This window comes from Aptenodytes patagonicus, chromosome 3 (genome assembly GCF_965638725.1).
Source record: "Aptenodytes patagonicus chromosome 3, bAptPat1.pri.cur, whole genome shotgun sequence".
Lineage (NCBI taxonomy): Eukaryota > Metazoa > Chordata > Aves > Sphenisciformes > Spheniscidae > Aptenodytes > Aptenodytes patagonicus.
The window spans coordinates 129886061-129912271 of NC_134951.1; the positions used below are offsets into that span (position 1 = coordinate 129886061).

The 26211-nt window shown below is 39.9% G+C and overlaps 1 protein-coding gene across 3 annotated transcripts; it reads left to right on the forward strand.

Annotated features, from left to right (window-relative positions):
• PPP4R3B (protein phosphatase 4 regulatory subunit 3B) lies at positions 1–25902 on the forward strand. 3 transcript variants are annotated; one of them, XM_076335181.1, is made up of 16 exons: positions 1–427; positions 1583–1638; positions 7601–7699; positions 9306–9926; positions 13385–13462; positions 14270–14386; positions 15551–15667; positions 16079–16210; positions 16739–16841; positions 17899–17940; positions 18641–18799; positions 19500–19669; positions 20819–20958; positions 21451–21614; positions 22084–22286; positions 23119–25902. In XM_076335181.1, the coding sequence occupies exons 1-16, from the start codon at positions 286–288 to the stop codon at positions 23212–23214; spliced, it is 2439 nt and encodes an 812-aa protein (XP_076191296.1). In that variant the 5' UTR covers positions 1–285; the 3' UTR covers positions 23215–25902. The 3 variants fall into 3 exon arrangements, with proteins under 3 accessions (XP_076191296.1, XP_076191295.1, XP_076191297.1); XM_076335180.1 differs by having other exon boundaries at positions 2–427; positions 21430–21614; XM_076335182.1 differs by having other exon boundaries at positions 2–427; positions 21430–21614; positions 22162–22286.
• The last annotated feature ends 309 nt before the right edge of the window (positions 25903–26211 follow it).

The following is a 26211-nucleotide window of genomic DNA, read 5'->3' on the forward strand; positions in this document are numbered from 1 at the left end:
GAGGAAGAGAAAGGCGGCGAGAGTCGGGTTACAAGATGGCGGCGGCGCTGCGGTAGCTGCTGAGGCGGCGGAGCGGCGCCAGCGAGGACCCGAGCCGGGGCGCGGCGTCGCTCTCTCGCCGTCGGGGAGCCATGAAAAGCGGCGCGTTAAAGGCCCCGCGGTGCCCCTGAGCGGCCCGGCGGCTCCGCTTCCTCCCCCCGCCCTCGCTCCATCGCCCCCCGGAGGCGGAGCGGGCCCGGGCCTGGGCCAGGGGCCGGCGCGGAGGCCCGCGGCCGGGGCTGCACCATGTCGGACACCCGTCGGCGGGTGAAGGTCTACACCCTCAACGAGGATCGGCAATGGGACGACAGGGGCACCGGGCACGTCTCCTCCACCTATGTGGAGCGGCTGAAGGGGATGTCGCTGCTGGTGCGCGCCGAGTCGGACGGTGAGAGCGTGGCCGGGGCTGCGCGGAGGCCTAGGCCGCCCGCCGCCGCCCGGGCCCGGGCCTCCTCCCCTCGCTCCCCGCGGCACCGGCCCTCGCCGCGCAGCCCGCCCGGCTCCGGCGCCCCTCGCTGCCCCGCTCGCCAGCGCTGACACTCGCCGCCGCCGGGCTTGGCTGCTGGTGCCTTCCCTCCCCGCGTTTATCAGGGAAGACCCCAGAGGATTATTATTTTTTTCCCCTTTCTTTCTTTTAGCTTGCGGCTCCGTTCAAAGTTTTCTTCTCTCGATAAGCTGCAGCAGTGTTTACCACCGTGGCCCTAGACTTTCCCCCTCCTAGTTACCCTACCCAGCTGCATCGCTTTTGACTGAATAGAGATGAAGTTGTTACGTGTGACGACATCTTGTTCGCTTTCAGAATAATTTTGTTCGCTTTTGAAGCGCTTTTTTCCTCCCCTTCTCGCTACTATAAAAAGTTGTTTGTCTGTTTGTTTTCCCCCTAGAAATGCACTGATTGTATTCGAGTTGTGTGGCGTTCCTCATGTTTTACTGCACTTTAAAGTCACCTTAAGGGTCTCTTTTGGAGGGGGGAGGGTACATGCTCGCCACTTTGTCAGCCGACAGGTGCTAATGTGCTAAATAAACCACCTAAGGCTGATATAAATTACTCTGGAGCTGTTGCCAGGATACATACACTACTTGCATACACAAGATAAAGTCCCTGGGTTTATAGTATCTAGATGATTCACTTCTGAAGGACAGTTGAAGGAAATAAAAGCAAATGGCCCACGTGGCTTCTGTGGGCAAAAACACTTTTATGCTGGGCAACGTGTTACTTGGTGCAAATTTGTATAGATTTGCTGAACAGCCTTTAAACAAGTTAGTTGTCGCACCAGGTTTTGGGAGAAAAAACAGTGCTGCAGAGAATTTTGGTCTAAATTAGAAGAGAAAATTATATTTTAACATGGACATTTATGTTGGATTTATGTCTTACCTGGCTTATTTTAGGGAATTATGTTTAAAGAAGATGGTTCTCCTGGACTTTCTGGAAGATACGGATTAAGTTGAGCATATGTTGGCTAGGACATGGGTGGTTATTGTAAGATGCATGGAGATGTTTATTTTGTTAAAGTTAGTAAATGTCTCTTTGTACCTTTTTCAGGTTCGCTACTGTTAGAATCGAAGATAAATCCAAATACTGCATATCAAAAACAGCAGGCAAGTATTACTGCTAGGCTTTATTTTTTCTGATTACTGATGCTAAGGAATTTTTTTATGCTGAAACTAATTGCGTCAGAAAAAAAGCAAAGCGGCATGACATGCACTTGGCGATGGTGTTTATCGTAGAGGTGAAAAACTCACTTAGAAGCCTGTAGGTGCTATAATACTTTGCATTCTAGAAATTAAAATGTTGGTCTCCTAAAAAACCCTTTTGGACTTCAGTCTTTGAAGAGAATAGATGCAATTTAGAAAAATATTGAACTCGTTACAGGATAAATATTTAGAAACATATATGTGTAATTTTTGTCTCCCATCTCAGGCCGTATGAAATAATTGCGGAATTAGGAAGGCAAAACGTTGGCCAGCTCTGTTACAGTGTATTTACTTGAGTTCTTTTTCTGGAAGTAGCATGAAGGAATTTGTGGGACTTCTTTCATTGTTGCTGTTTAGTTTTTGTTTTAAGCCTTGAAAACTTCTGCTAACCTAAGCAAAGTGACTAGCCATGGTGAGACTTACTTGCACGGTTGCCTTTCCTGGGGGTAAACCTTCTGCAAAACAAAGAAGTAAACCAGTTGGGAGCTACGTTAATAGGTCATTTTTGTTTAATCCACTAAAAAAATTAGCTTACTAAATCTCTTTTGCTTTTATCGCTTTTATTGCTTTTTCCTTTTTCTGTGTTAATTTTTGGTGTCTCTGCCTACATTGTTCTCGTGGTTATTAGTGGGTTTTTTTTCCGTCTGTTCCTTCGTTCTACAGTAGATTCTCTGCTCCTTTTGTTCAGTGTTTTATACTGCTCTTTATCATTATGGTATCTAGAAGCGTTTCAGCACTAGAAAACCATAATTTTGTTCTTCCTAAATCATGAAGAGACAAATATTTAAGGACTTTGTTTTGATTTTTTTTTTTCAATGGAAAGGTGACAAGTTATGTTATGAGAATTTGAGGAAAGATACTTTGTTAGCTCTTGAGCACAGGTTGGCTGGCTTGAGCTTAGGAGCGAGTCAGAGTCTCGGGCCTAGCTTTTCAGAAGGCTGTTTTCTGTGGTTTCCACTGATCGCTCATTATATATTGGTGGGTTTAGTCAGGTGGATGACGGTCGTAGGCTTTCCTTGGGTGGGCCATGCTGAGGAGGGAGGATGGTCTTTATGGAGCTCTGCGGGTTCTGAAAGTCAAGAGCCTTGAAATGCTTCCTGTTTAGTAGAAGAAACTAATACATAATGAAATACGAATGCAGATTATGTTGCTGCAAAGTTGTAAATTGCTTCCTTTTGCAGCCTGTTCTCTGAAACTTCATGCAACTGATTGTTTGAAAGCCTTCTTTACTTAATTGGTAGCAAAATTTCAAGTGACTTAAGGAGCTTTTGTTGTTATTTTTCTTGTGGAAGTCTTTGTAGGTTGTAGTTTTGAAAAACTCAGGCTGAGGTTTATTTTGGTTGGCTTTTATTACTGATTCTAATGCTTTTGTGTCCTCGTGGCTGAAAGTGTTTGCTTCACTGTTCACTCTTTCAAAGAAGTTTGGGGTGGTTTGTTTGGGTTTTTTTTTAAGAGGAATAATGATTGCTGATTTCCAGAGACAGGCTCTGTGTTTGTCTAACCTCTGAAATCATACAGCTTTTATCATACAGCTTTTAGTTGACAGAGCTTTGTCCTCAAGTTTTACGTGCTTCCTTCTGAGTAGAGGAGCAAAAAGCAGACCTTAATGTAGCATTCCCATGCTTCTCAGTTTGTGAGATTTCAGTCTCACCTCTAAAAGATTGTAGTATTCAAACGTGGGCGTCTCAGGAACAGATCCTTTTTAAGAACGGTGGAAGGATTTAGGCAAAATGTTTTGGTTAACCAGAGATGAAGAGAGGTGGTCTTTCCTCAGTGTCCCTACTTGAGTGTTGAAGTCTGTTACGTAGGTAGCCTGAAGACTCGGAGGCTGTACTGATCTGCCCAGGGCAGATGCTTGTAGGTGAATGGCAGCGTGGAGGAGAGTGCTGTCTTTCACTTGCTAGAGTTCAATTGCAGACTTTCATTAAGGAGCTGATTGTCTTGGGTTTGGGGAAAGCCACAAGATGGTGCAGCGTCATGGAAAGGAAACATGCCCTGCCTACACATCTGTCTTCATAGAAATTACTTGAATGGACTTACAGGATAGTAGTCACTTAAGTTATGACTTGCATGTCATCATTCTGCAGGAAAAAAAAAAAAACTGATTTTTAGTTGCTGTGCATCAGTCTGTGATTCCCAATATTATACTGTTTGTGCTAAGTAGTACTGTAACTATTGACTAACTGTAAACAGGGCTGGCCTGTTATCTGCCTTCTCAAATCGTGTCTGTGGTCACTAGCTTTCGTGCAGAATTCAGTTCTGTCAAGGTCTTAGGCATACTATAATCATGACCTCTTTCTCAAGAGAAATAGGTTGCAAGGGCGGTGATTTTTTCAGTTGCATGGCTGTAAGACTTTAAACTGCTACAGAAATCCTTACTGTGAACACCACCTTCTGATGTTAACTCTCCTTTAGGTGCGCTCTATCCGTTTTCAGATCTGAGATGAAGAATGTGTGCAAATACTATCTTTTGCACAGAGTCGCCATCACTCATGTGACAACAGACCAATTCGCTTGAGGCAAAACTGGAGTTACTCGAGGCCGGGATTTAACACGTTTGCAGGGGTGCTGTTAAAGCCAGCCCGAGCAGTTGCCAGGGGGCTGCTTCACTCCTCTTTCATGCCAGCATGTTACTGTGTGACAGGTTAGATGTAAGAACTGATTCAGTTGAAATACCTCTTTTTGCTGGATTAATTTTTATCAGCGTGTGTTCCCCCATCTGGTTAGCTGTACAGCACGCTTGTGCTGGCACAGGGGGCATTGAGGGGCCAGTGCAGGGACAAGGAGAGGTGGAGTAGCAGACATTGTGCAAACCAGTACCGACGCTGAAGAGGGGTTTGAACTACTCTCTTAAACTGTTGCTCTGAATTAGTCTCTTCCTTTGTTTGTCTTTATATTGTGTTTGAGTGAATTAAGGGACGTTGCTGTTGCTCATCGATGGAGCAGCATTGCGGGTGCTATTCTAAGCAGGTGGGAGTGGTAGTATGTTGCAGCAGCTAGGCCTGGAAGATGTCTGTCTGTGGTCTTCGTGGGTTGTCTTAGGTCATGCAGGAAGTGTATGCCAGATGAGTAGACTTTATATTGGTATTGGACAGTTATTTTCTGATGAAACTGTCTTTTAGTCTTACAGAAATATTTTTGGAGAAACTTGCATAACTTCTGCTTTGTGTGGGCAGTACAGATTGAAATGACTACCATTCAGTAACTTGAGAATTCTCACAAAATTTTTGAGTGCAGTCTCTATGGATGCATACAGTCATTTAAGTTACTGCACTGTATCTCTTATTTGAATCATTCTGGGCTATGAATAGGACCTGTACATGTATGTGTCCTTCTTTGTTTGTTGTGACGCACCTCTGAGTCTCAGCTCACCTGTAAGTGTATTGATTTTGAGTGTCAGGGCATCAGTAAGTTCACAGAACATCTCAAGATAAACATTTCGGATCTTGAGTTCTGTAACAGCCATAAAATTGTACTTAAGAATTCTTATTTTTTTATTGATCTCTAAAAGAGAACCACGTCAGGGAGCTGATCAGACTTTTCAGTGCCTGCAGTTGACAATTACTATTTTTTCCTTGAAGCCCAGTTCAACTGCTCGCTCTAAAATGGCACACTGTAAACATAGAGATTCAGCTGTCCGTGAGCCAGAGGTGAGGGTGGACAGCTGTAAGCAAAAACCATGCCAACTAGATGAAGCTGTACCATTTGCACACGTGAATCAGAGCCCGAAAGCAGGGAGACTACCTATTAATAATTGTGACTGTAGGACAAAAGTGCAAGGGTAATATAGGGCACTGTAGTATAAACAAACAACTGTCATGAATAACATTAAAACCATAGTGCAACGAGCTCAGTTTTTTCCAGAACGGGAAAACTTTGTTTCTTTAAAGGAATACGTAAAAATGAGAAAGAAAAAAAAAATTGGAGCTTCTGCAAATGCTGTTGTTTTTAGTGTGGCCTGTGGTTATGTTTTGGGAGAAGGAAGCTGATCTATTGGTAGGCATTTGTCAATAGTGTTGCTGTAAGGAAAAGATGTTATGCTAAACTTTTTTAAGAAAAAAAAAAAAGGCAAAGACAAAACCCTCAAAACATGCAATTCCATCTGGATATTGAGAGATTAAGATTACTGTGGAAATGAACTGAAGAATTAATGCCGTATCAGCGATGCTGATTTTCATTCATGTTCCAGAGTGATAATTGTAGCAGCTGGTAAGTTGTTTGTTGAGACAGACGTGCGTTTTTCAGATAGCCGTGCTGATGGAAGAGTTTACCTACTGTCCCATGCCAGCTGCTTGTCAGCAGTCCTGTCCCAAACGTTAGTCCCCTCACATCTGCCAGTGGAAATATTTGAGTGCTCCCTGACCTGTCTAAGCCCAGATAACTGTCTTAACAAAGGTCTGTTTAAACCACCTAAACTAACCAGATTGTGATCAGAAACGATTAGGGAATGCTGACTGACAGTAGGTTCAAGAGTAGCGATGATCACTTGGTATTGATTATGTTTTTGTCCCTCTCTCTTTGGCGGATACATGAAGGATGGTGACCAGATAATTATATGATACCATGTCATGGATTGGCCTTTTAGCATAGTGAACACCCTACAGATAGTAATCAATCAGCTTCATCGTTTCCTGTCATTTGGTGCACAAAGGGAACCAGGAAGTACTTTTGGGTAAAGATGTGAGGGGGCAATGGCAGTGTCTGTTTCTTGTTGCCCCTGAAGTTTCCTAAGGTATATCAGGTATCTGTAAGCCAGTCAGATATTTGTTGGGTTTGGTTGCTAAGCTTAAAGATAGCACTTTGAGTATTTTGTTTACAGTAAAAGTGATGCATAAGGTAAAGACTTACAAGCCTTGATAAGTTGTGCAGTGAATATTGACCTTTGCAAATGTGGGAAATGAATTACTTTATTGACCATTAAGCAAGGGCTTGCTGGTGTTTAAAAAAAAAAAAAAAAAGTGCAGTAACAGTTCAGGAAGTCAACAAACTTGGCGGAATGTTGAACCGTTTTGCTCTAGCTCATCAAATGTACTGCAAAGTTAGCAGAGAGCCGTTCAGTTTGGACATTTTAACATGAAGGTGAGCTTACTGTAGGATGCTGAACTATGTATTTGAATGTCAAAGCACAGGCTTACATTCCTTACAGTACAGCAGCAAGTGTCCTAAGAAAACCTCATAAAAAAAACTTTTTAGTCTATTCAGAAGTTCCAGTGAATCTTCCAGATATACTGTACAAGGGCGCAAATTGGATTGATCGAGGTGATAGTAACAGAGGAAAAAACAACTTGCTCAAATGAAAATACCTGTTGGCAAGATGTTTATAACTTTAGTAAGAACTTAGGACTTTTATTTATTCAGGCTGTATGTCTTCTAATTCAGAAAAGAATATTTTAACATTAGTTAGGTATTATTTCTCATATTGCTAAGGCTGTATTAAACCCTTTCAGGGGAGGAAACACTGTAATCTTGTGTTTTTGTTTCTACTTTATTAAATATGAGAAGACTTAAATTGTAACATTGCAGGTTTTCTCAATCTCCTACAATGTGTGCATTCCCTTTTCAAGACTGTTGGCTCAGAAGTATGTTGCAGAAAAATGCCATTATAAGTGTTTTGGATATGAAAAAAAAGTATATTTAAATATATAATATGTAAGGTAGTGGTCATAAAATAGTAAAAAGAAAGGTGATGTCCCTTATGGCAGAACAGGTGATTTAATATTTTAGTGTCTTATGTTCTTTTTTGACAAGTGTAACTTTAGTTAAAATTATTTCTTCTTTAGACATACGACTTAATGGAATACAGATTAATATGCAGTGTAGACCTGTTTCAGAAACAATTTTTTGTTGTTGTTTTTGTCTTAAACAGGACACCCTGATTGTTTGGTCAGAAGCAGAAAACTATGATTTAGCACTGAGTTTTCAAGAAAAAGCTGGCTGTGATGAAATTTGGGAAAAAATCTGCCAGGTACAGTTAACTTTAAATATTCTGTTTCTTCCAGATGTTTTAGTGTCTTCTGTGACTTTGTGTATTTGTGCTGTAATTTTTAAACCTACTTGTAAAATAAGCACATACGCGCCATTATTTTCTGTGGCTTTTCTGTGTAAGATCTTAAGTTGCCACTCTTTAGAACACTAGTAGTTGTATTCATAATAGAATTTCACACTTTTGAAAAATCAATGTAATGAGGAAACTCAGGTGCTAGGCATTTTAGGGGTTGCTTGTTTGTTTTTATTAAAAAGGGGAATGCCAGAGTGCCACATTTTAATTGTCCTTCTCCCAGGAGGCCTTAGGAAGCTGGCTTGTTGGAGTGCAGTGGAACTGAAAATGTGATGTCATGCATAAGGAGCTAGATAGTTCACTGTGATAGACAAAGAGGTGGCGTTGCTGTACGAGCGCAGAAATGTCAGTGATTTTTTTTTCGTCAAGACCTAAATCTTATTGACTATCTCTGTCTTATGGATATTTCGATCTTCACTGTTTTATTATGAAACAGTTTAGATTTTATACTTTGAACTCTGGAAGTAACAAGTCAACGGAGTTGCACCTACGTGTACTTAGAAGAAGAAAGCTGGGCTTTCATGTTGGGATTTATCATAACCTTCTCAGATTTTGAAATGATGCAGTGTAAAGCTGTTAACTGAAGAAACACAGAACTCAGATTTCCTAGCAGTTTCCTTTGAACAAACTAGGCAATTTAGATGCATTCTTAATCTTAGCATGTTTTGGGGTATAATGTCTTCTCAGCCAGTTCTGAAGTACTGTTGTTGAAAGGAACCGATCCTAGTAACTGCAAGTATATGCATCTAATAAATAGTCTAGGTTTTAAATTGGGGCTGAGCTGATGACCAGTCTGAGAGGGAGGTCTTCATGTGATCAGCTAATGTAAACCATTAGCTTTAGACTCTTTCATCAGACTCCAAAACTCTTCCCATTTTGTTCTTTGAGACTCCTGCGTAAGCTGTGATTCTTTGTGAGGGAGTTAACAACAGGAGGTTATGATTCTAAAACTGGATCAGTGGGGAGAACGAAAAGTATAGGATGTATGAGAAGACTGGGGAAAGGAGTTAAAGGGGCAGACAAAGCAGAAGGAAAGCGCAGAGTGGGACGCAATTGCTTCCCTCTTGTTCAATTTTGGTATTCGTGATATTTTCCTGCCTTTGTTGTTCTTTTTGTTACGTTTCACTTAATGTTGGAATAGCTGTGGGCTCTCACTACAAGTTTAAGGCGTCATACCCTTCTGTTTGAGACACTGAAAGGTGGTTTTGTTACGCCTTTCTTTTCTTTTTAGATTTTGTGCTTGTCTCCAAGGTGCTTCAGACTACTTGACTGCACAGATGCTGTTAGGGTTTGGTTTTGTTTGATTTGATTTTTTGACAAATGTACTATTGAGGATAATGGTAGTGACTTTGTAGAATTGAGAGGCAGCAAACTCACTCCTCTGCATGGCTAGACATTTTCCAGGCAACTGAAGGTATAAAAGTGCTTACGCACATGTTATTTCAGTTACCGACTTGATTATTTTTATGTATGTTTTGGGATGAGATAGTAATTGTGTGCGCTCTCTTCTTAGGTTCAAGGTAAGGATCCTTCAGTGGAAGTCACACAGGACCTTATTGAGTCAGAAGAGGAACACATAGAAGAAATGCCTGAAACTAGTCCTTTGATCGACCTTCCTACTTGTGAACTCAATAAACTTGAAGAGATTGCTGACCTAGTTACCTCTGTTCTCTCCTCACCCATCCGTAGAGAAAAGCTAGCACTGGCCTTGGAGAATGAAGGCTACATTAAAAAACTATTACAGCTTTTCCAAGTCTGCGAGAATTTAGAGAACACAGAAGGCTTACATCATTTGTATGAAATTATTAGAGGAATTTTGTTCCTCAACAAAGCAACTCTGTTTGAGGTGATGTTTTCTGATGAGTGTATTATGGATGTTGTTGGATGCCTTGAGTATGATCCTTCTTTGGCTCAGCCAAAACGGCACAGGGAGTTCTTGACCAAAACAGCAAAATTTAAGGAGGTTATTCCTATAACAGACTCTGAACTCAGGCAAAAAATCCACCAGACTTACAGGGTACAGTATATTCAGGACATCATCTTGCCGACGCCATCTGTTTTTGAAGAGAATTTTCTTTCTACACTCACTTCCTTTATTTTCTTCAACAAAGTTGAGATTGTCAGTATGTTGCAGGTAAGTGGTTTTTAATATGGAATAGGTGGATTATGTATAGATACCTCTAGCTGTAGTTTTGAAATTGATTACAGCTCTTTAACACTGTGTAAGTTAATCATACACGCTTTCATTTGCATAATGTTTTGAATGCTTCCCCTTATTTCTGATACCTTTTATTTTTTATTTTAAAAATGGTGGATTTCAGGTGAGTATAATATTTTTTTAATGGGTTGTAAACAGTTAAAGGTTCTTCTTGATTCACAAGCAACATACACATTTTGAGCTGTTTTCGTATAGGTATTTAGGGAACAAGCAAGTTTTTGTACTATATATCAGGGACATTTGTGATGTCTTTATAACATTCTGAATCTGCGATTCAAAAGAGCATGTTCAGAACCATTCCTGTTATACTACTGTTACTTTATGGTACTAATTTCAAATGTTCATGTTGTAGTATAAAGTAAATAATTTGTCGGGTTTTTTCCTTCATACTGATATCCAAAAGTAATAATTAATAAATAACCAACATGTTACTATAGCAAAAAACTTACTGCATACTTTGTAGTCAGAAGCAGGCTTAAAAGTAGTTGGGTGTGACAACCAAGCTGGACCGTGGAAGAAGCCTTGGTAAAAAGCTGTGTGTGAACTTCATGACATTTGGAGCATTTTCAGTTCATATTTTGTTGTGCAAACTAATGGGTACCAAAGTGGTTTTATTCTGTTTCTGATCCGTGTCCTTAGAAAAATGGTACATTTGTGTAGAATAGAACGTGACAAACCTGTTGGTTTTGAGTGTGGATAGTCTCTGTGAAATAGGAAGATGTATCGAGGAGGAAAGGAGGGTAGTTAAAATTGTGGAAAGAGGGGGGCACTGGAGAAATAGCATTGCCATAAGGAATACTTCTGAAGAATGCAATAGAGGACTGGAAAAAAAATCAAAACAGAAGAATTGCAGAGAATTGCATGAATAAGCTTTTGAGCTTCTTTCTGTTTGAATAGCAGAAAGAAACTAAAAAGTAAATCCCACTTGCAAAATTAATGACTTTTGTTAAATAAAGATTTCCCTTTTTATTCTTTTGCATATATTACTTTTCTAAAACTAAAACTAAATTCAGTATCATTCTCCTGAGGCCACAGTCTGGTTTCCATTTAGAGATTTTTAACTCCGTAAAGTTTGGTATTTTTCATTTAAGTTTTACTGTACTGAATAATTAATTGTGCCTTAACAGAAAACTATTATTTCCTGTTACCTCTAGTACTCTTCGAAGAAAGTTCTGCAATCCTCTGACAGTTCTTTGTTACTCTCAGTCACTGCCGTCTTTGCCGTAGTAGAGAGTACATGGCACATATGTTTGCCTGTCTGTTTTAAAGACTATAATTGAGCCATGCATGTTGATTTACAAATAATGTTGATGCCTACATCATTTGACCTGCCTTGAGAATTAAAAACTAAGAAGAAAGCACGCATGGGAGAGATGTTCTTGATAACACGCTTGAGGAAAACTATGTGGTAGTGTGGACCTCAGGTTCAGGACTGTTTTCGCAGTCCCCTGGTGTAAATCAGCTTTTTGTTGTGGCACAAGAACTCTAAAGCTCCTTTGGGTTTGGTGAACAAATTAGAAGTCTTGTTACCCTAAATACACTGGCAAAGCTCCCTAGGAGAATGCAGTTTATAGGAGTAACAGATTGTGTTTGCTATGGCAGTAAAGCTCCTTTCTACGTGCCACGAAGCAGTAGATCCCGGTGCTGCTATAGATGAAGGGCAGCCACATGGGAAACTGAGCGAGCATGGAAAACAAACCTAGATCCATCCTGTGCTTTCGGACATCAGGACTACACTGTGCGGCAGCCTTATACAAGCAAGAGATCTTTCAGTTGCCAAGTGTTCTGTAGTGGGGATTTTCTAGCCTATCTGTTGTTGATTGTGGTACGGTTGTTTTTTTTAACAGGCTTAATTAAGCTGTTAAAGCCAACAAAGCTTAGAATAAACTACTAAGTCTGTGTATGTTGCACTCTCTCTGATGTTGATTCCAGGTATCATTTGTTTGCAAAGCACTTCTTTCCCCATGTCTGAAAATTTTCAGGAAAAAAAATTATGTGAGCCTTTGGCTGGCATTCCTGTAACTGTAAAAATTCTGTATTATGTTAGCCTAATAAAGCACATGGATTTTAGCGACAGCACACAGAAAAAGAAGTACGCACCCTCTATATTATGCAATGTAATGTTTATATATATTTATTGGAATGCTGCTATTCCATTCATGTTTGTTCAATGCATAAGTAAAGTTTATAGAGTTGAATCAGTACAGCGATGCATAATTTTATAATGCTGTAGCATAATGTTACTGTTTGCTTTAAGATCTATATTATATTGAAAACGTAACAGAGACATTTGATTTGAGAGAATGCCAACGCTACGTTCCATGTGAAGGAGTGCAGAGAAGTCGATGTACAGAGAGGGCAGAAAGTGCCCAAACAGTTGAGAGATGATGATGTTCACCCTGGTTTTCTTGTGCCTCTTGAGTATTAAGCAATGGTGTAACTGAAACGTTACAATTCACAAGAAGTGAAATGTTGTCCTATATGCACTTAAAAATAAATATCTCTTGGTAGTAGAGGATCTGAATATGAAAAGCAAATAATACTCAAAAAGGTTTCCCAGGCTGGAAAAGCTGAACTTCTGCAAGTGGGGGAGCTTGTTTTATTGAGGGTAAGGTTAACGGGGACATGGCTGCAGCAAACTCGTAATGTGTTAATCTAGTCACCCTTGCATAGCTGGACTGAAAAAATGTTTGCAAGGCTGCAGATCTGAGATAGGGTAACTGATACACGTGTGGTGTTAACAGTGTAGCGTGAACGGCATAGATGCAGCATGGTAAAAATTGTATCTTGATTGGCAATTTCTAGCGTAGAAGTGTATAGGCTGCCTCCCTGGAAGGTTACACGTGCAGTGCAGGGAGGGAGCCTGGAACAAGGACTGTCATTTTCTGTAATTTTGATGCATGGGGGTGTGTGGCAAATGATACAGTGAGTATGTGGGGTAGGGCAGAGCTGTAAACCACAGGGGGTGGCATGGCAGAGGAGGGAAGGAAACGAAATGTTCTTTAGAGACTAGTCATTCAGAAGGCAGTTTTAGTAATCATCACCTATGCTCAGCATAACGCATGGTTCTGGTCTCCTGGACCTGCTTCCGCTGCACAGAATGAGTACTGAAACAATACACTGGAAATGATCCTCCTGAATGTGTACTCTTGCATTTCCCTTTTTTGTGATAAATTAATGTAGGTGTGGAGAAAAAAGAAAAAAAAAAAACCAACTTATCTACCAAATCTACTAATGCACGGGTTTTTGTTTGTAATTAAGCATTGTAGTTAAGCTTAAATTTTCACTTTCTACAGTGTGGGATCCAATAAAGATCAGTGTTTTAACTTTTAAGATGCATTGTGTAAGTCATATTCTTCTTATGTGTTACGCAGGAAGACGAGAAATTTTTGTCTGAAGTTTTTGCACAATTAACAGATGAAGCTACAGATGATGACAAACGATGTGAATTGGTAAGTCAGTGGTCTTGGTAGTTCTTTGAATGCTTTAAACTACAGAGATTAAGTAGAAATATTGAAATTGTTCTGCTAGTTCTGCAGTCGTTGAGGTGTTGCTGTAACCCTAGAATCATTTTCAGTATAGCTCAGTCTTCATGTACATACTCACTAGAAGAATTTCTTGCAAGGTAAGCTCTGATTTATTTGTTCTAAATAATTATTTTATTGTTGAGAAAGTACTAGCACTAAGCTGACATCCTAGACTTAAAGGTATACTTCCAGGTACCCTTCAACATACCATATCACTTATATTTGTCATATAAACACTGCTTTTTCCACTGTACTTTAACTCATTCAAAAAGATCTTTTAAGTCCTATGACTGAGGATTACCGGTAGTCCCTTTATATATATATGTTACAAACATTATTTATCCTTGAATATGTTTATCAGCTTAAATAGCCTTGTTAAAATCTTGCTTTCAGCAAGGGAAGCATCTTTGTTCTTTCAAACAAAAGGCACACCAGACAGGAGTATAAATCCTTGATATGCTAGATGTGATAAAATAGCTGCAAGGTGACTGTATCTCTTTCTGAGGTAAATTGCAACCTCTTAAGTTTGCTTGTTTGTTTGTTTTTCCTTTCTTTTGCTTTCCTTTGTTGATGATGTTGAAGGTTGGAGGAGAAAAGACTAGAATAATACCATTTTCTAGGAAGGCACATACCAGCCAGTACACAAACTCCGATAAATATTGTAAGTTTCCTACTTTCAGAGAGTTTTTTCTGAATCAGACACCTTAAATTATTTTTTTTCCTATACAATAGGTTAACTTTTTCAAGGAATTCTGCGCGTTTTCTCAGACGTTACAACCTCAGAACAGAGATGCATTTTTCAAAACTTTGGCAAAGTTGGGAATTCTTCCAGCTCTTGAAATTGTAATGGTAAGTGAAAACTTAAAGCTGATTTTAATAAAAGGAAAAAAAAAAAACCAAAACCCATAGCCATTTAATCAGTTTTTCAGATCTGCTAAGCACTTTTGTGTAAGTTTGATTGGGCAGCTTTGCTCTGCTGAAAGTTGAAGTTTACTGTAACGTTCAGAATCCAAAAGATGTCCACAGTTTTCTGAAGTAGCTTAACTTTATCGCTGTTACTATTTTTACTTTGCATGGTGGTGAAGTCTGTGATAGATGCAGTCCTTCTGACAATGTCGTGTAAAAATTGAAAGATACTCTTTTTCATGTGGCAGCTTGGGAGTTTTTTTTCCTGTTGCTGTTGGAACAGGGCCAAAGAAGTATTTTTAGATAATCTTGAACTGCTAGCTTGTTGCTATCCGAAAGATCTTGTAATCCTGTCTTTTCAGAGGTATAAAGCAGATTAATCTGTCTTAATCAGCAATGTGAAAACATAATTTTTTTTTCACTCCTTTGGTTGAAGCAGCTTGCTGCCTGACCATTGCAGTTCATGTGTCAGTGCTGTTGTTACTCAGAAACTATAAACTCAAGGGGTTTTATAATCGAGAGTAACAAGCTGTGAACTTACCAAAGGACATTGACTGTTAGGAAAACATAAGTCATATTCAGTGATTAGATGAACCCTAATCTCTGTATCCTCTTTCAGGGCTAGACCAGTCCAGATAATTCCTGTTACCTTAGTATTTTTGGCTTAGAAATTGTACAGTTATCAGAGAAAATCGTATACCTTAAGGAAAATTATTAATTCTGGTTGCCTATAAATGAATACAGAAACTCTTGTACAAATTGATTTGTACTGTTGGTCCTTTTGTACAAAATCAATAAACTGTGAGTAACAGGTACAGAATATTAGCGTCTTAAATATTCTAGCAAGTAGCATGATATAAATGTTTTCTGCCTAAATTAGGGCTATCAAATTCACAGAAATCCTTGCATCCTTTCTAAAGGAGGGAAATAGTGGGGAAAAGATCTTGCTGGGTTTTTTTTTTCTGTAGCTGTATTACTGTGTCTCTCATAGAAACTTTTGTAATAAAATGTTCTCAAAACTTTTAACTCCCTGTTCTTTGCAGCTTTATTTCATAATAAATACCAAACTTGATTTACTTTAATAAATTGATCTCTTTTTTTTATTAGGGAATGGATGATCTGCAAGTTAGATCTGCTGCTACAGATATATTTTCTTATCTAGTAGAATTTAGTCCATCCATGGTCCGAGAATTTGTAATGCAAGAGGCCCAGCAGAGTGATGATGTAAGTAAAAGTGTTTTGGAGTTTGTTGAATATACTAGTTTTGGAGCAAACAACAAAAAACCAGCAAAACAAACCTCTCCAGAAGTTGGGATACACTTAGCCCAAAAATGTAGATACTAGAAACATAGGAAAAAGTAGATTTAAGATACAAAAATTTCTGAGCATGTTGGTGTTCCATGCGTTTACAGTAATAAGGTGGTAGGTCTGCCTAACAACGATTTTCAGGTGAGGAGGGTTGTGCTTGACAGAACTCCAATGTCTAAATGCAGCTCTCAATTTTTCTGCTTAGGAAAACACAAAACAGTTTCTGTTAGGAAACCTAATACGGAAACTAGGGAAATCATTCTACTGTTGAAATTACTGTCTAATTTTTTTGTTTGTTTGGGTTTGTGGTTTGTTTTTTTTTTTCAGGATATCCTCCTCATCAATGTGGTCATTGAGCAGATGATCTGCGATACTGATCCTGAGCTTGGGGGAGCTGTTCAGTTAATGGGGCTCTTGCGTACTCTGATAGATCCAGAGAATATGTTGGCCACAGCTAATGTAAGAAAATACAAAGGGGTAAAGACACTTTACTGTCTCAGCAAAATTAAAAGCCTGGTATTTATTGCTGTTACTGTGGTCGGAGGATTAAAAAAAAAAAAAAAGAGATTTCTGCTCTTTTTTGGCAGTGTTGTGTATGGTTGATATGAATTTAAACAAGCTAAAAAATAAGCTAAAATTTCCATTAACTCTTGGTAATAAAAGGTACACGTATGTGATACCGTGCAAGTGTCTATTAAACTAAGCAGTCCCGTGCTTCAGTGAAAGAGCGTATTTGCATCCATGGTGGGGTTTTTTGGTGATAGCTGGGTTGGTTTGATGTGTCTCAGATCTTTTCCCAAAAGAAATAAATCTATCTTCAAATAAGATAGATTTATGAAGATAATGTTGCAGGACCAACCAAAAAGATACAGGCAGACCTGAGGGAGTTGATGAATTGTTTGTAGGCTGTCTTCTATGTCGCTACTCATTCTTATTTAAAAGGAAGTGTACAAATGCAAGTATTTAATAAAGTCATATTTGTTTTAGAAAACAGAAAAAAGTGAATTTCTCAATTTCTTCTACAACCATTGTATGCACGTTCTTACTGCACCGCTTCTGGCTAATACATCAGAAGATAAATGTGAAAAAGGTAATGTTACTTTTCTTTTTTCCCTTGCTTTAAATCTTGTAATGTTTTCAAGTGACTCGCAATCCTGGTAACAGCGGTAAGCCTGTGATGCAAGCTGGGAGTACGCTTGCTGCTGAAAACTGTTGTTCCCTCAGTGATAGGGATTCTGTGGGCAGAAATTTTAATAGCCCTTTTAATAGCTTTGTAAAATACGCGTCTGCTTGATGTGTATTGTTAATTGCATACTAGTTCTACAACTATAATTTTAAAGAGTATTTCCTGTAAAGCAGAGACCGTCTTTAGTTCATAGTTACTTCTAGAAAAAAGTTTACAAAAATGCTGTGACATTCATCGGTGGTTACATGATTCCAGGCATCGGGTGTGCTCAGGTGATGAACTCCAAAGACTAGTTTTCACATGACTGGAGTATAGAAATCTATTCAAAGAAAAACAACCTGGAGCTCCTTTATCTTGTTTCTTCTTTTATTTTTCCTGGTAACAGTAAATGAATTGGAAATCTCCCTTTGGCACATGCAAGTAACGCTCACTAATTTGTCTAGTGCTTTACAAACAGAAATTTAACGTAGTTACAGCCTCTTGAGTCAGACTTTTTTCTGAGTACTCTTTCAAGAGATTAAATCAAACCAATACGTATTTGGTAAAAACATTTCTTTCATCTTGCCCATCTTCTTATATTAAGCGTTAAGTCAAAAAATAAATGTTTTATGCATTTTATACAAAAATAAAACCTGTAGAATTTTTGTAGTACTCATTTTATAATATTATTTGAGCAATTTAGAAAAGGCACTTTCTTTTAGGTAGGAATAATATTCCTAAGTAATAGATGACATATTTTCACCTAGTGGAATTTGAAACTTTGTAATGTAAATAGAATATAGAAATCTCATCTGGCGTGCATTCTTGCTGTATGTTTATTTCCTTATAGCTTACAGAAACTTTTGATTTGTTGAAAAGTTTGAACAGCTGGTAGAATTGATTGTTTATCCCCATCTTTTAAATATTTACAGTGCTTTGAAAAACCTTCTTCTGATTTTTGTTTTTATTTTCTATTTATCAGATGCAGTAGTTGGGTCCACTAAGAGTAATACAATTTGTCCTGGTAAGTTTTAATTGACCTTGAGTTTTGAAACTTGTCTTGTATGCTGTGTATGGTGGTTTTATTTTTAAAAAAAAAAAAAGGTTAGATATGTCTGTATTTTATTTTTTAAATACTTTTTATTGAAATAGATGTAGGTGCCTTGCTTCATTTGAGACGACAGGAAGCTGAAGGAACATTTTCATCCTCTTTTGAGTTACTGGGTTTCACTTTTTTTTCTTCCTAGTTAACCTTGCTACTGAAAGTTTAAATCGTCGTTAGCAGACTATGTCCTAAAGAGACACAGCTGAGCTTTTACAGTTTGGATTTTTATCTGTGCAGGCTTCTTTTTTGAGCATTGTGAAAAGACATTGCTAATTAGGTTCACATGAATACAGGTCTGAGCGGCCGCCCCCTTTTAACTACGTACCGTTAATCTGGATTGCCATAACCAGTAACTCGCTGATCCTGGAAGAAGTCCCACTGCCAATTCAGGGCGATTTTTGTGACTGGAAGGGGGAAAAAAAAAAAAAAGACCAAAAACCAAACCAGCCAAATTTGGGTGTGTTGTTTTTGTTCTGACCCAATGTCCCGCTTCCTAAAGCAATCCAGTGTGCCACTAAAAACCTGTCGGGAACTGTAATAGCAACTGAGCTTGGTGATGATTTGGTGCATAATAGTAATTTTTTTTTTTAATAACTTAAGGCATTAATTTTTCTTGTAGATAATTATCAAACGGCACAACTACTTGCCTTAATTTTGGAGCTGCTTACTTTTTGTGTGGAACACCACACATATCACATCAAGAATTACATTATGAACAAAGATTTGCTAAGAAGAGTACTGGTCTTGATGAATTCAAAGCACACGTTTCTGGCCTTGTGTGAGTATGGAGCCGTTGTGATTTCCTTCAAGGCTTTGTATGTACTGTGTGGAATGTGTACGAGTAAAAGCATATACTTAAATTCAAAATTCATGTTGATTTCCTATTTATTACTGACTAGCTGTTAAGTAATTTTGAAAAAAGGGTAGCAGATGTCTGTTAATGCAGACCAATGCAGTTTACGGCGGGAGGAGAATTGTTGTATCTTTTGAAGTCCACAATGATCCTTTCAGGCCTTTATGACACTAAAGATCACTTGTGATCAGCTGTCTTATTTAAATGGAAATAGTGTCATTTCTTAATAATGTCATAAATCTAGTGCTCCTTGTGGAGAGTGAATGAAATTTTGCGAACTGTGGTATTTAAAGAAGAGGGGCTGGTTCTGGGAGGCGAACAGAGAAGCACAGGAATGAGCTCATAATTTAACTTCACACGTGCTAAAGTTTATTGTTGCTGTATTTCAAAAAGAAATTAACGGACCCTGATCACATTCGAATAGCCAGGAAAGTCAAAGAATGAAGGAAAGGTTACCTGTCAGCAAACGTTCTTCCTGAACTCTCAGGAAGTGCTTTTTAATGCTCTTGGTTTGGGGGCGCATCATCTTCCTCTCAGTAACATCAGTTTTTTTCAGTTCTTTCCAAGAGAAGCAGATTGGAGCCCTGGCATGTAGTTACTAAATTCCTGAGTTTCTTTCTTACAGGTGCTCTTCGCTTTATGAGGAGGATAATTGGCCTAAAAGATGAATTTTATAACCGTTATATCACCAAGGGAAATCTGTTTGAACCAGTTATAAATGCTCTGTTGGATAATGGAACTAGGTACAATCTGCTCAACTCTGCTGTGATTGAGCTGTTTGAGTTCATCAGAGTGGTAAGTTAAGCAGCTTCTTAAGCTCTTACACGTACGTGGCATCTCGGGTAGAAAGACAAAATGCAAATCTTTCCTTTGAAATAGCGTATTACTGATTAAAATCACAAACTAAAAATCCCATAGATAAATACCCAAATAGAAAGGAGCCAGTAAGCTGCTTCGTGCTGGTTTACGTGATCGTCCCTTCAGGGAGTACGGGTAGGCCCTATTTACGTAGAAGTCTGTGTTAGAAGATTGTATCCCGTAGACGAAATTCTTTTAAGTGGTTGACAGTGTTTCTGGACTAAGCTTCGAAGGGAGGAATTAAGTGAGATGTTTCCTGTGAGCAAATCTAGGTATTATCGGGTATAAACGAGACTAATGTGACTACAAAATTGAATGGTCGTTATCCTTTAAAATCCTACACACGTGCTTTCTGAGACGGCGTCAGCTTTGAATCGATAGCTTTTCCACCAGCAGCGTTTGTGGGAACAATGTGTACGTGGACAGGACAGACAGGCCAAGCAGGAGCGCCCAGTTTGTTGTATTGCCGGGGCGGAAAACAAGGACTTGCAACAGCTCCTGAGCTACTCGCTGCGAATGCCTTGATGTGTGGGAGTCTTCTCAGGGAATCTTTGTGGTCTGCGAAAAGGAAGGGCAGTTTTTAGTCACAGGATATCGTAGCTGCTGTCTCTTCCAGCAAGAAAAGGTGACTTTTGCCAGCGTGGTGTGAAAGTTAAGATTTGCCTGATACGGTGAGACTTGTTAGAGGGTGACTGACCAAGAGGTGCCTCATCCCATGTGTGCTGCCGTAGTTACTGAGGACTGGGAAGAGAACTAAAACTTGTGGGGAGAGCAGGGCACAGCTCAACTCCTGTTTTTCTCAAGAAGGCTTAACCCTAGATGGCAAGCTTCATGGTTTAATCAAACTAGCACAAATAGAATCGGGAAAGTACTGAATTTGTTGTCCATTTATATGGGAAATTTAATAATTATTTCTAGATTTCAGCTTTTTTATTAAGGAAAAATCTGATAACTTCACATTTGTTCTTTACAATAATGTTTTGACCCTGGACAATGAATCAGTTACTTTTAAAACTAAACTCTAAAGCTTTCTGAACTTCTGCATGTTAATATTTGAGACTGAAACCCTGTTTTGTTCTTATGCAGGAAGATATTAAGTCCCTTATTGCACATATAGTTGAAAACTTTTATAATGCACTTGAATCTATCGAATATGTTCAGACATTCAAGGGACTGAAGACAAAATATGAGCAAGAAAAAGACCGACAAAACCAGAAACTGAACAGGTACGACCCAGTTTATGGATTCTGAGGCTTTTGCCATTATGTACTATCTTCTTACTGCTGGTTGGTTGTTTTTTTCTTTCCTGGAGGGCAGAACAAGCAGAAGGCTGGGATTGGGGTGGTTTTTCATTCTCGATGAAAACTTCTTCGATTAGAGTAAACCCCCATCTGACTTTCCTTGTGGCCTACTGTGGTACAGTTCGTATTTGTCAGTATATTAAACGTTACATTCGGAAAACTCTCAGCTTACGAAGAGCAGAACCTTCTTCTGTCATTCGGAGTTGGGATTCAGTCTGCCTTATTGTCAGCTGGGGTGTCGGTGAAGCTTACGTTGACGGTAGAACCGGGGACGGAGCTGGACCGCCTTCTCAAACGCACTGAATTCACTTCAAAGCCTCAGAAGCCATTTCTGATCCCTGGCTGAGCCTGAAACGGCAGGCAAAACTTGAATCACTTGTCGTGTGTCTCTTACAGTGTTCCATCTATATTGCGTAGCAATAGATTTCGCAGAGATGCAAGAGCCTTAGAGGAGGATGAAGAAATGTGGTTCAATGAAGACGAAGAGGAAGAAGGTGAAGCTGTTGTACCTCCGGTTGAGAAGTCAAAACAGGAGGATGATTTTCCAGATAGCTATGAGAAATTTATGGAAACTAAAAAAGGTATTCACTCAATTTCAGCTTGTCAGCACTGGAAGTGCTCTGTGGCAGATATGTGGAGTGTCATGTAAACAAACCAGTTGCTTGCGCTCTGTATCATAAGCAGGAGTAAGGGTATTCCGTGTAATTGAGTAATGCAATTCCTAATGTGTCTTTGCAAGCTAGTTTAGGATTAAAATAATGAGTTAAATTCCTCCAAGCATGCATCGAAGTTTAAATGACACTCAAAAGCAAAACTGTTTATGTACTTGTGTGTGCCGAGTGAGCAACGTCCCCACGTCCACGGCATCTGTGCCATTCCCAGTTTGAATGCTGGCGTGCTTTGGATGAGGTCAGTGGGTGAGCTGTTGATTTAAACTGAATTTGGAAAAAAAAAAAAAAAGGCAGGTTTTGCCCAGTGATTATGCTGTGATGTGGATTGTACTCCATGGTGTACAGCTGATACTTAAGTATGAAAATGTTTGTCCCTCAGCTAAGGAGAGTGAAGACAAAGAGAATCTTCCAAAAAGGACTTCAGCTGGGGGATTCAAATTCACTTTTTCCCACTCAGCCAGCGCAGCCAATGGTGCAAATGGTGCAAACAGTAAATCCGTGGCAGCTCAGACGTCACCAGCAAGCTCCAACGGCTCCTCTTCAAAGAACGCGACCCTGACCACAGCGGTGACAGCCACGAAGGTGGGAGAACTTGTGCAAAAGCTGCTGTCCTCGCTTAGGACAGCGCAGCGGTGTAATGAGGCTTTACCGGTTGTAATGTGGTAAGGTTAGCCTTAGCCCCTAGGCAGGGCATCTTATTTATGTATAAATTCATCCAAAGCCCTGTCAGGTTAAACGCTGACTAGTTTGGGGGAAGGTTTGAGGAAGCATTAGGTGGGACTGGGGTCCGTTGGTAATCTGGTGGGCACAGTTTAATCTCGCATCTTCTGCCCAATTTCACTGCTCCCACTCCTCAGCTTTAACTGTCCAGTTGCTGCTCTGTGTGATATACATGTGAGATCGGGGGGGGGTGTCTGAATTACGTTAGTGCCCCCCCGCCCATCAGGGAATTAATAAGTGTTTTTAAGCAGATGAAATACAGTAAGCGATACCTCTGTTAAAATCATGCACGACTGTGTAAGACGTAATCTTTAGCCTGCAAGCTCCTGAGAGGCTACAGAGCGTGGCAAAAATTTTATTGCACACGCCTAAGACTTACCAGCAAAATGGATGTGCGGTGTATACGTTAGACTTTGTCACTGTCCAGCTGGGAGCTTAAAAAAGTGATTTTTAAGTAATTCTGAGGCCAGATCCAGAGGAGTAAGGAAGTTCCAGTACTTTTTCTAACCTTGAGGTTCAAAAACATTCTCAAGACAGACAGGTCTTCGAATGAAAAGGCCGTCACCGAGAAACCTTCCGCAGGCTTGTGTGTCCCCACCAGGTTGGCTGGGGGTTATGTACTAAAATTGCACATTCCTGGGTATTTTTTTTTCAACGTGAGATTTTCTTTTTTCTTTTTCTTTTAAATTGGCAGGGAAGTCTAGTTGGCCTAGTGGATTATCCTGATGATGAAGATGATGACGAAGAGGAGGAGACATCTCCAAGGAAAAGACCTCGTCTGGGTTCATAAACGAAACCAAAACTTTGGAATAAAAACTTTTATTATGGGGTTTCAAATGCTGCAACTGTTTTAAGAGCTAAAAAGAGTCTGATTCAGAAAGCTTTCTCCCATGAGTATATAAGATAATACAAGGAGTAGCAAAAGAAACTCGGTATATCAGCTAGAAAGGGTTAGTTCTGTAAACACAAAGCTTCCAAGGAACTTAATATCTTTCTAGTAAGCAAGGAGTCTGCCATTCAGGCTGTCAAAAAAATGAAAAATTAAAAAAAAAGAGTGGGTTAGTATTCACAGAACCTGGATGATGGCTTCTCAGCAAGGAAAGTCTCAGGTGTCGGGAGGGCAGGGGGAGGGAAAAGGTATGGTAAACACTTTTTTAAAAATATTGCAGGGTTTCCCCGGTGTTTAACAGAACTAGGAAAAAAAAAAAAATAATTCAAGCTTAAATTTTGAACCCAGTAATCTTAATTTTGTAATGGTGCTGTCAGTTGTGTTCTTTTAGCAATGCCTCTTTTAAAAAAATTTTAAGGGAAAACTAACTCTGTTTGCATAAGAACAATCCAGATTTTGGGACCATTTATTACCAATTAAATCGCATTTCTCATGGTTGGAGGGAGGGACACTGCAGTTACGGTGCACGTTGAGTTGTTTAAAAACAGTTAAAAAAATAAGTTTTAATTTGCATTTTTCAAGAGGAGAAAATGGAAGCGGGACGCAAAATGGATGGCTTTGGTGGGTTTTTCGATTAGACATCCAGTAATTTCTATGCCAAGGAGCGATCGCTTCCAAAGTATCTCCAGGAGCTGCTCGTGTCAAAGTGGTGCTGTACGCGGCGCACCCGCGTAGCTGTCGGCTTCACGCTGTGGAAGATACCGAATTGGAATCACTCCCTGTGGTGTTACGTGAGCTGTGCCTTCGCGGAGCAGCAAGCCATTTTCCTGTTTGCGAGTTTAAATTGCGTAATTGAGGTGGTAACAAGGAACACTAACAGGTTTTTCATAGCGATGAATTTAGCGGCGTTTTAACACCAAAGTCACTTTGGACCAAGACGGCATTATTCCTAACAGAACACCGGTCTCTGAGGCAGAATCAACAAGCGGCACCTGAATCTGGGTGTAATACGAAAGCTGCTTTTTTAAAAAAACAAAAGCACATTCCACGTAGTAGGTAAGCAAACCGCGACAAAAATAGGTGAGTCGACGGCGAGTTGGTGGAGGCAAACAGGCCAGGTTTTCTTTTCAAGAGCAGCAAGTGAACTGTAAATATTTTAATGTTGGTTTGCCCATATGTGATCTGAGATCATGACGAAGCGAGAGGAAATTTCCCAACGACAATTAATGTGTCAGAAACGTTGAAATATAAAACCAGCTGCAATCCACCACATAGATCACTCTTGTAATATGTGTTATGGGTCCATTTCTCCTGGAATAGTTTAAACTGAAGCAGTTTCTCTGTTTTGGAGATTTTTGTAGTTAATTTTAATTTTAGCTATTGTTTGGAAAAAGATGGGCTGTCTGTGTAGATATGAAGTATAGTTTTTTCCATAAAACAGAAGTTTATTTTGTATTAAAAATACCACTGTACTTGTTTTACACCATTTGTATACATGTGGTGATATTAATGCTGAACTGTAAAATTCAGGAATTAAAATGTGACCCTGTAATTCCATAATTATTGCTTTTGTTTGGTTTGTTGTACACGGTAAGTTAACTCGGAATTTTAAATGTGGCCATTTTAGAGTATTTTTTAAGATTAGTTATCCGTGCAGTTTTAAAAGTAACTCTATACCACTAGATGAAATCCCAGAGGGAACCCGTGAGTTCTTCCCGCCGCGTAAGCTAGACGCAAGCGTTCTGACGGATGACAGTTCACGTGCGTGGACCTGGGGACAGTGGTGTTGCCCTCTGCGGGCTCCAGGCAACCAAGAATGGGACTCCTCATTTCTCACCTGTGCGATGAAACGCCCCGGCAGCTCCGAACGCAGAGGATCCGAGGAAGTGTTCGCTGGTAAAGCGGAGCTGCAGTCTCATCGCCGTGCGCTCGCTCGCCCGCTGACGGCCATCTGGTTTTCTTCCTGATGAGTCTGTTCTCTCCGTTGGTAACGACGATCCAGCGCTACGCACGCTACTCGAGCAGCAGCGTTACGCAGTATGTGCCTTTACTAACCTGAGGCTGAAAAATTGCGTCACCTGGTCGGCGGCCCCGAGTTGTCCCGATTCTCTTTAACAGCTACCCAAAACGAGTTCTCCGAGGGTCTCCGACTGAAGCGTGTTAGTTCTTACTCTGTCCCCCACCACCCCAACTCTTCCCTGAAGTACTGTCAGGAGCTTTAAAAATACATTCAGACCGACATGAGGTGTTTTTTTACAGCAAAAACAAGAATGTCATGAATTTTTATAGTTACTAGAAAAAGACTGTGTAAAGTGGCATTAGATGTCCCATTTAAAAAAAAAAAATATAAATAAAATCCCTGTAGGAGGTGACAGGCAGCGCTCCCTTCAACTGGCTTTTGTCGGGCCGTCGCCCCTGTGGATGCTGTTTCCCAGTCTGACCCGGTCGGTGCTGCCTGGGCTCTGCCTGCGGGCAGCCGTGTTCCCCTGCCCGGGGTCCTTCCACTACCAATCTTTTTGGAAAAGAACAGAACATCTGCCAACATGTATCAGTTATAAATGCTATTTTAATAAAAAGTTACACGAAACCGGAATTGGTCGGGTTGTGTTTCTTTTACCGTGAGTTACTGTTGCAGCCGGCCGTGTAATGACGGTGCAAACGCTAGCCTCCCCTCCCTGCTCCGGTTTCCGTCCGTCAAAGCCAAACCAGTAAACGAGATCTTAAAAGATTTCTACTTTGAAACTGAATTGCTCGTGAGACCCCTAGCTCTGCAACCAAAGCAATTATTTTTACTTAAAGTTGCACTTAAATTGGACCTAAGGACTGGTAAAGTGCCCCAACAGTATGTAAAACGATGTAATCCAGAGTTAATAGGTGAAAGTCTCGACTCCCAGCTAC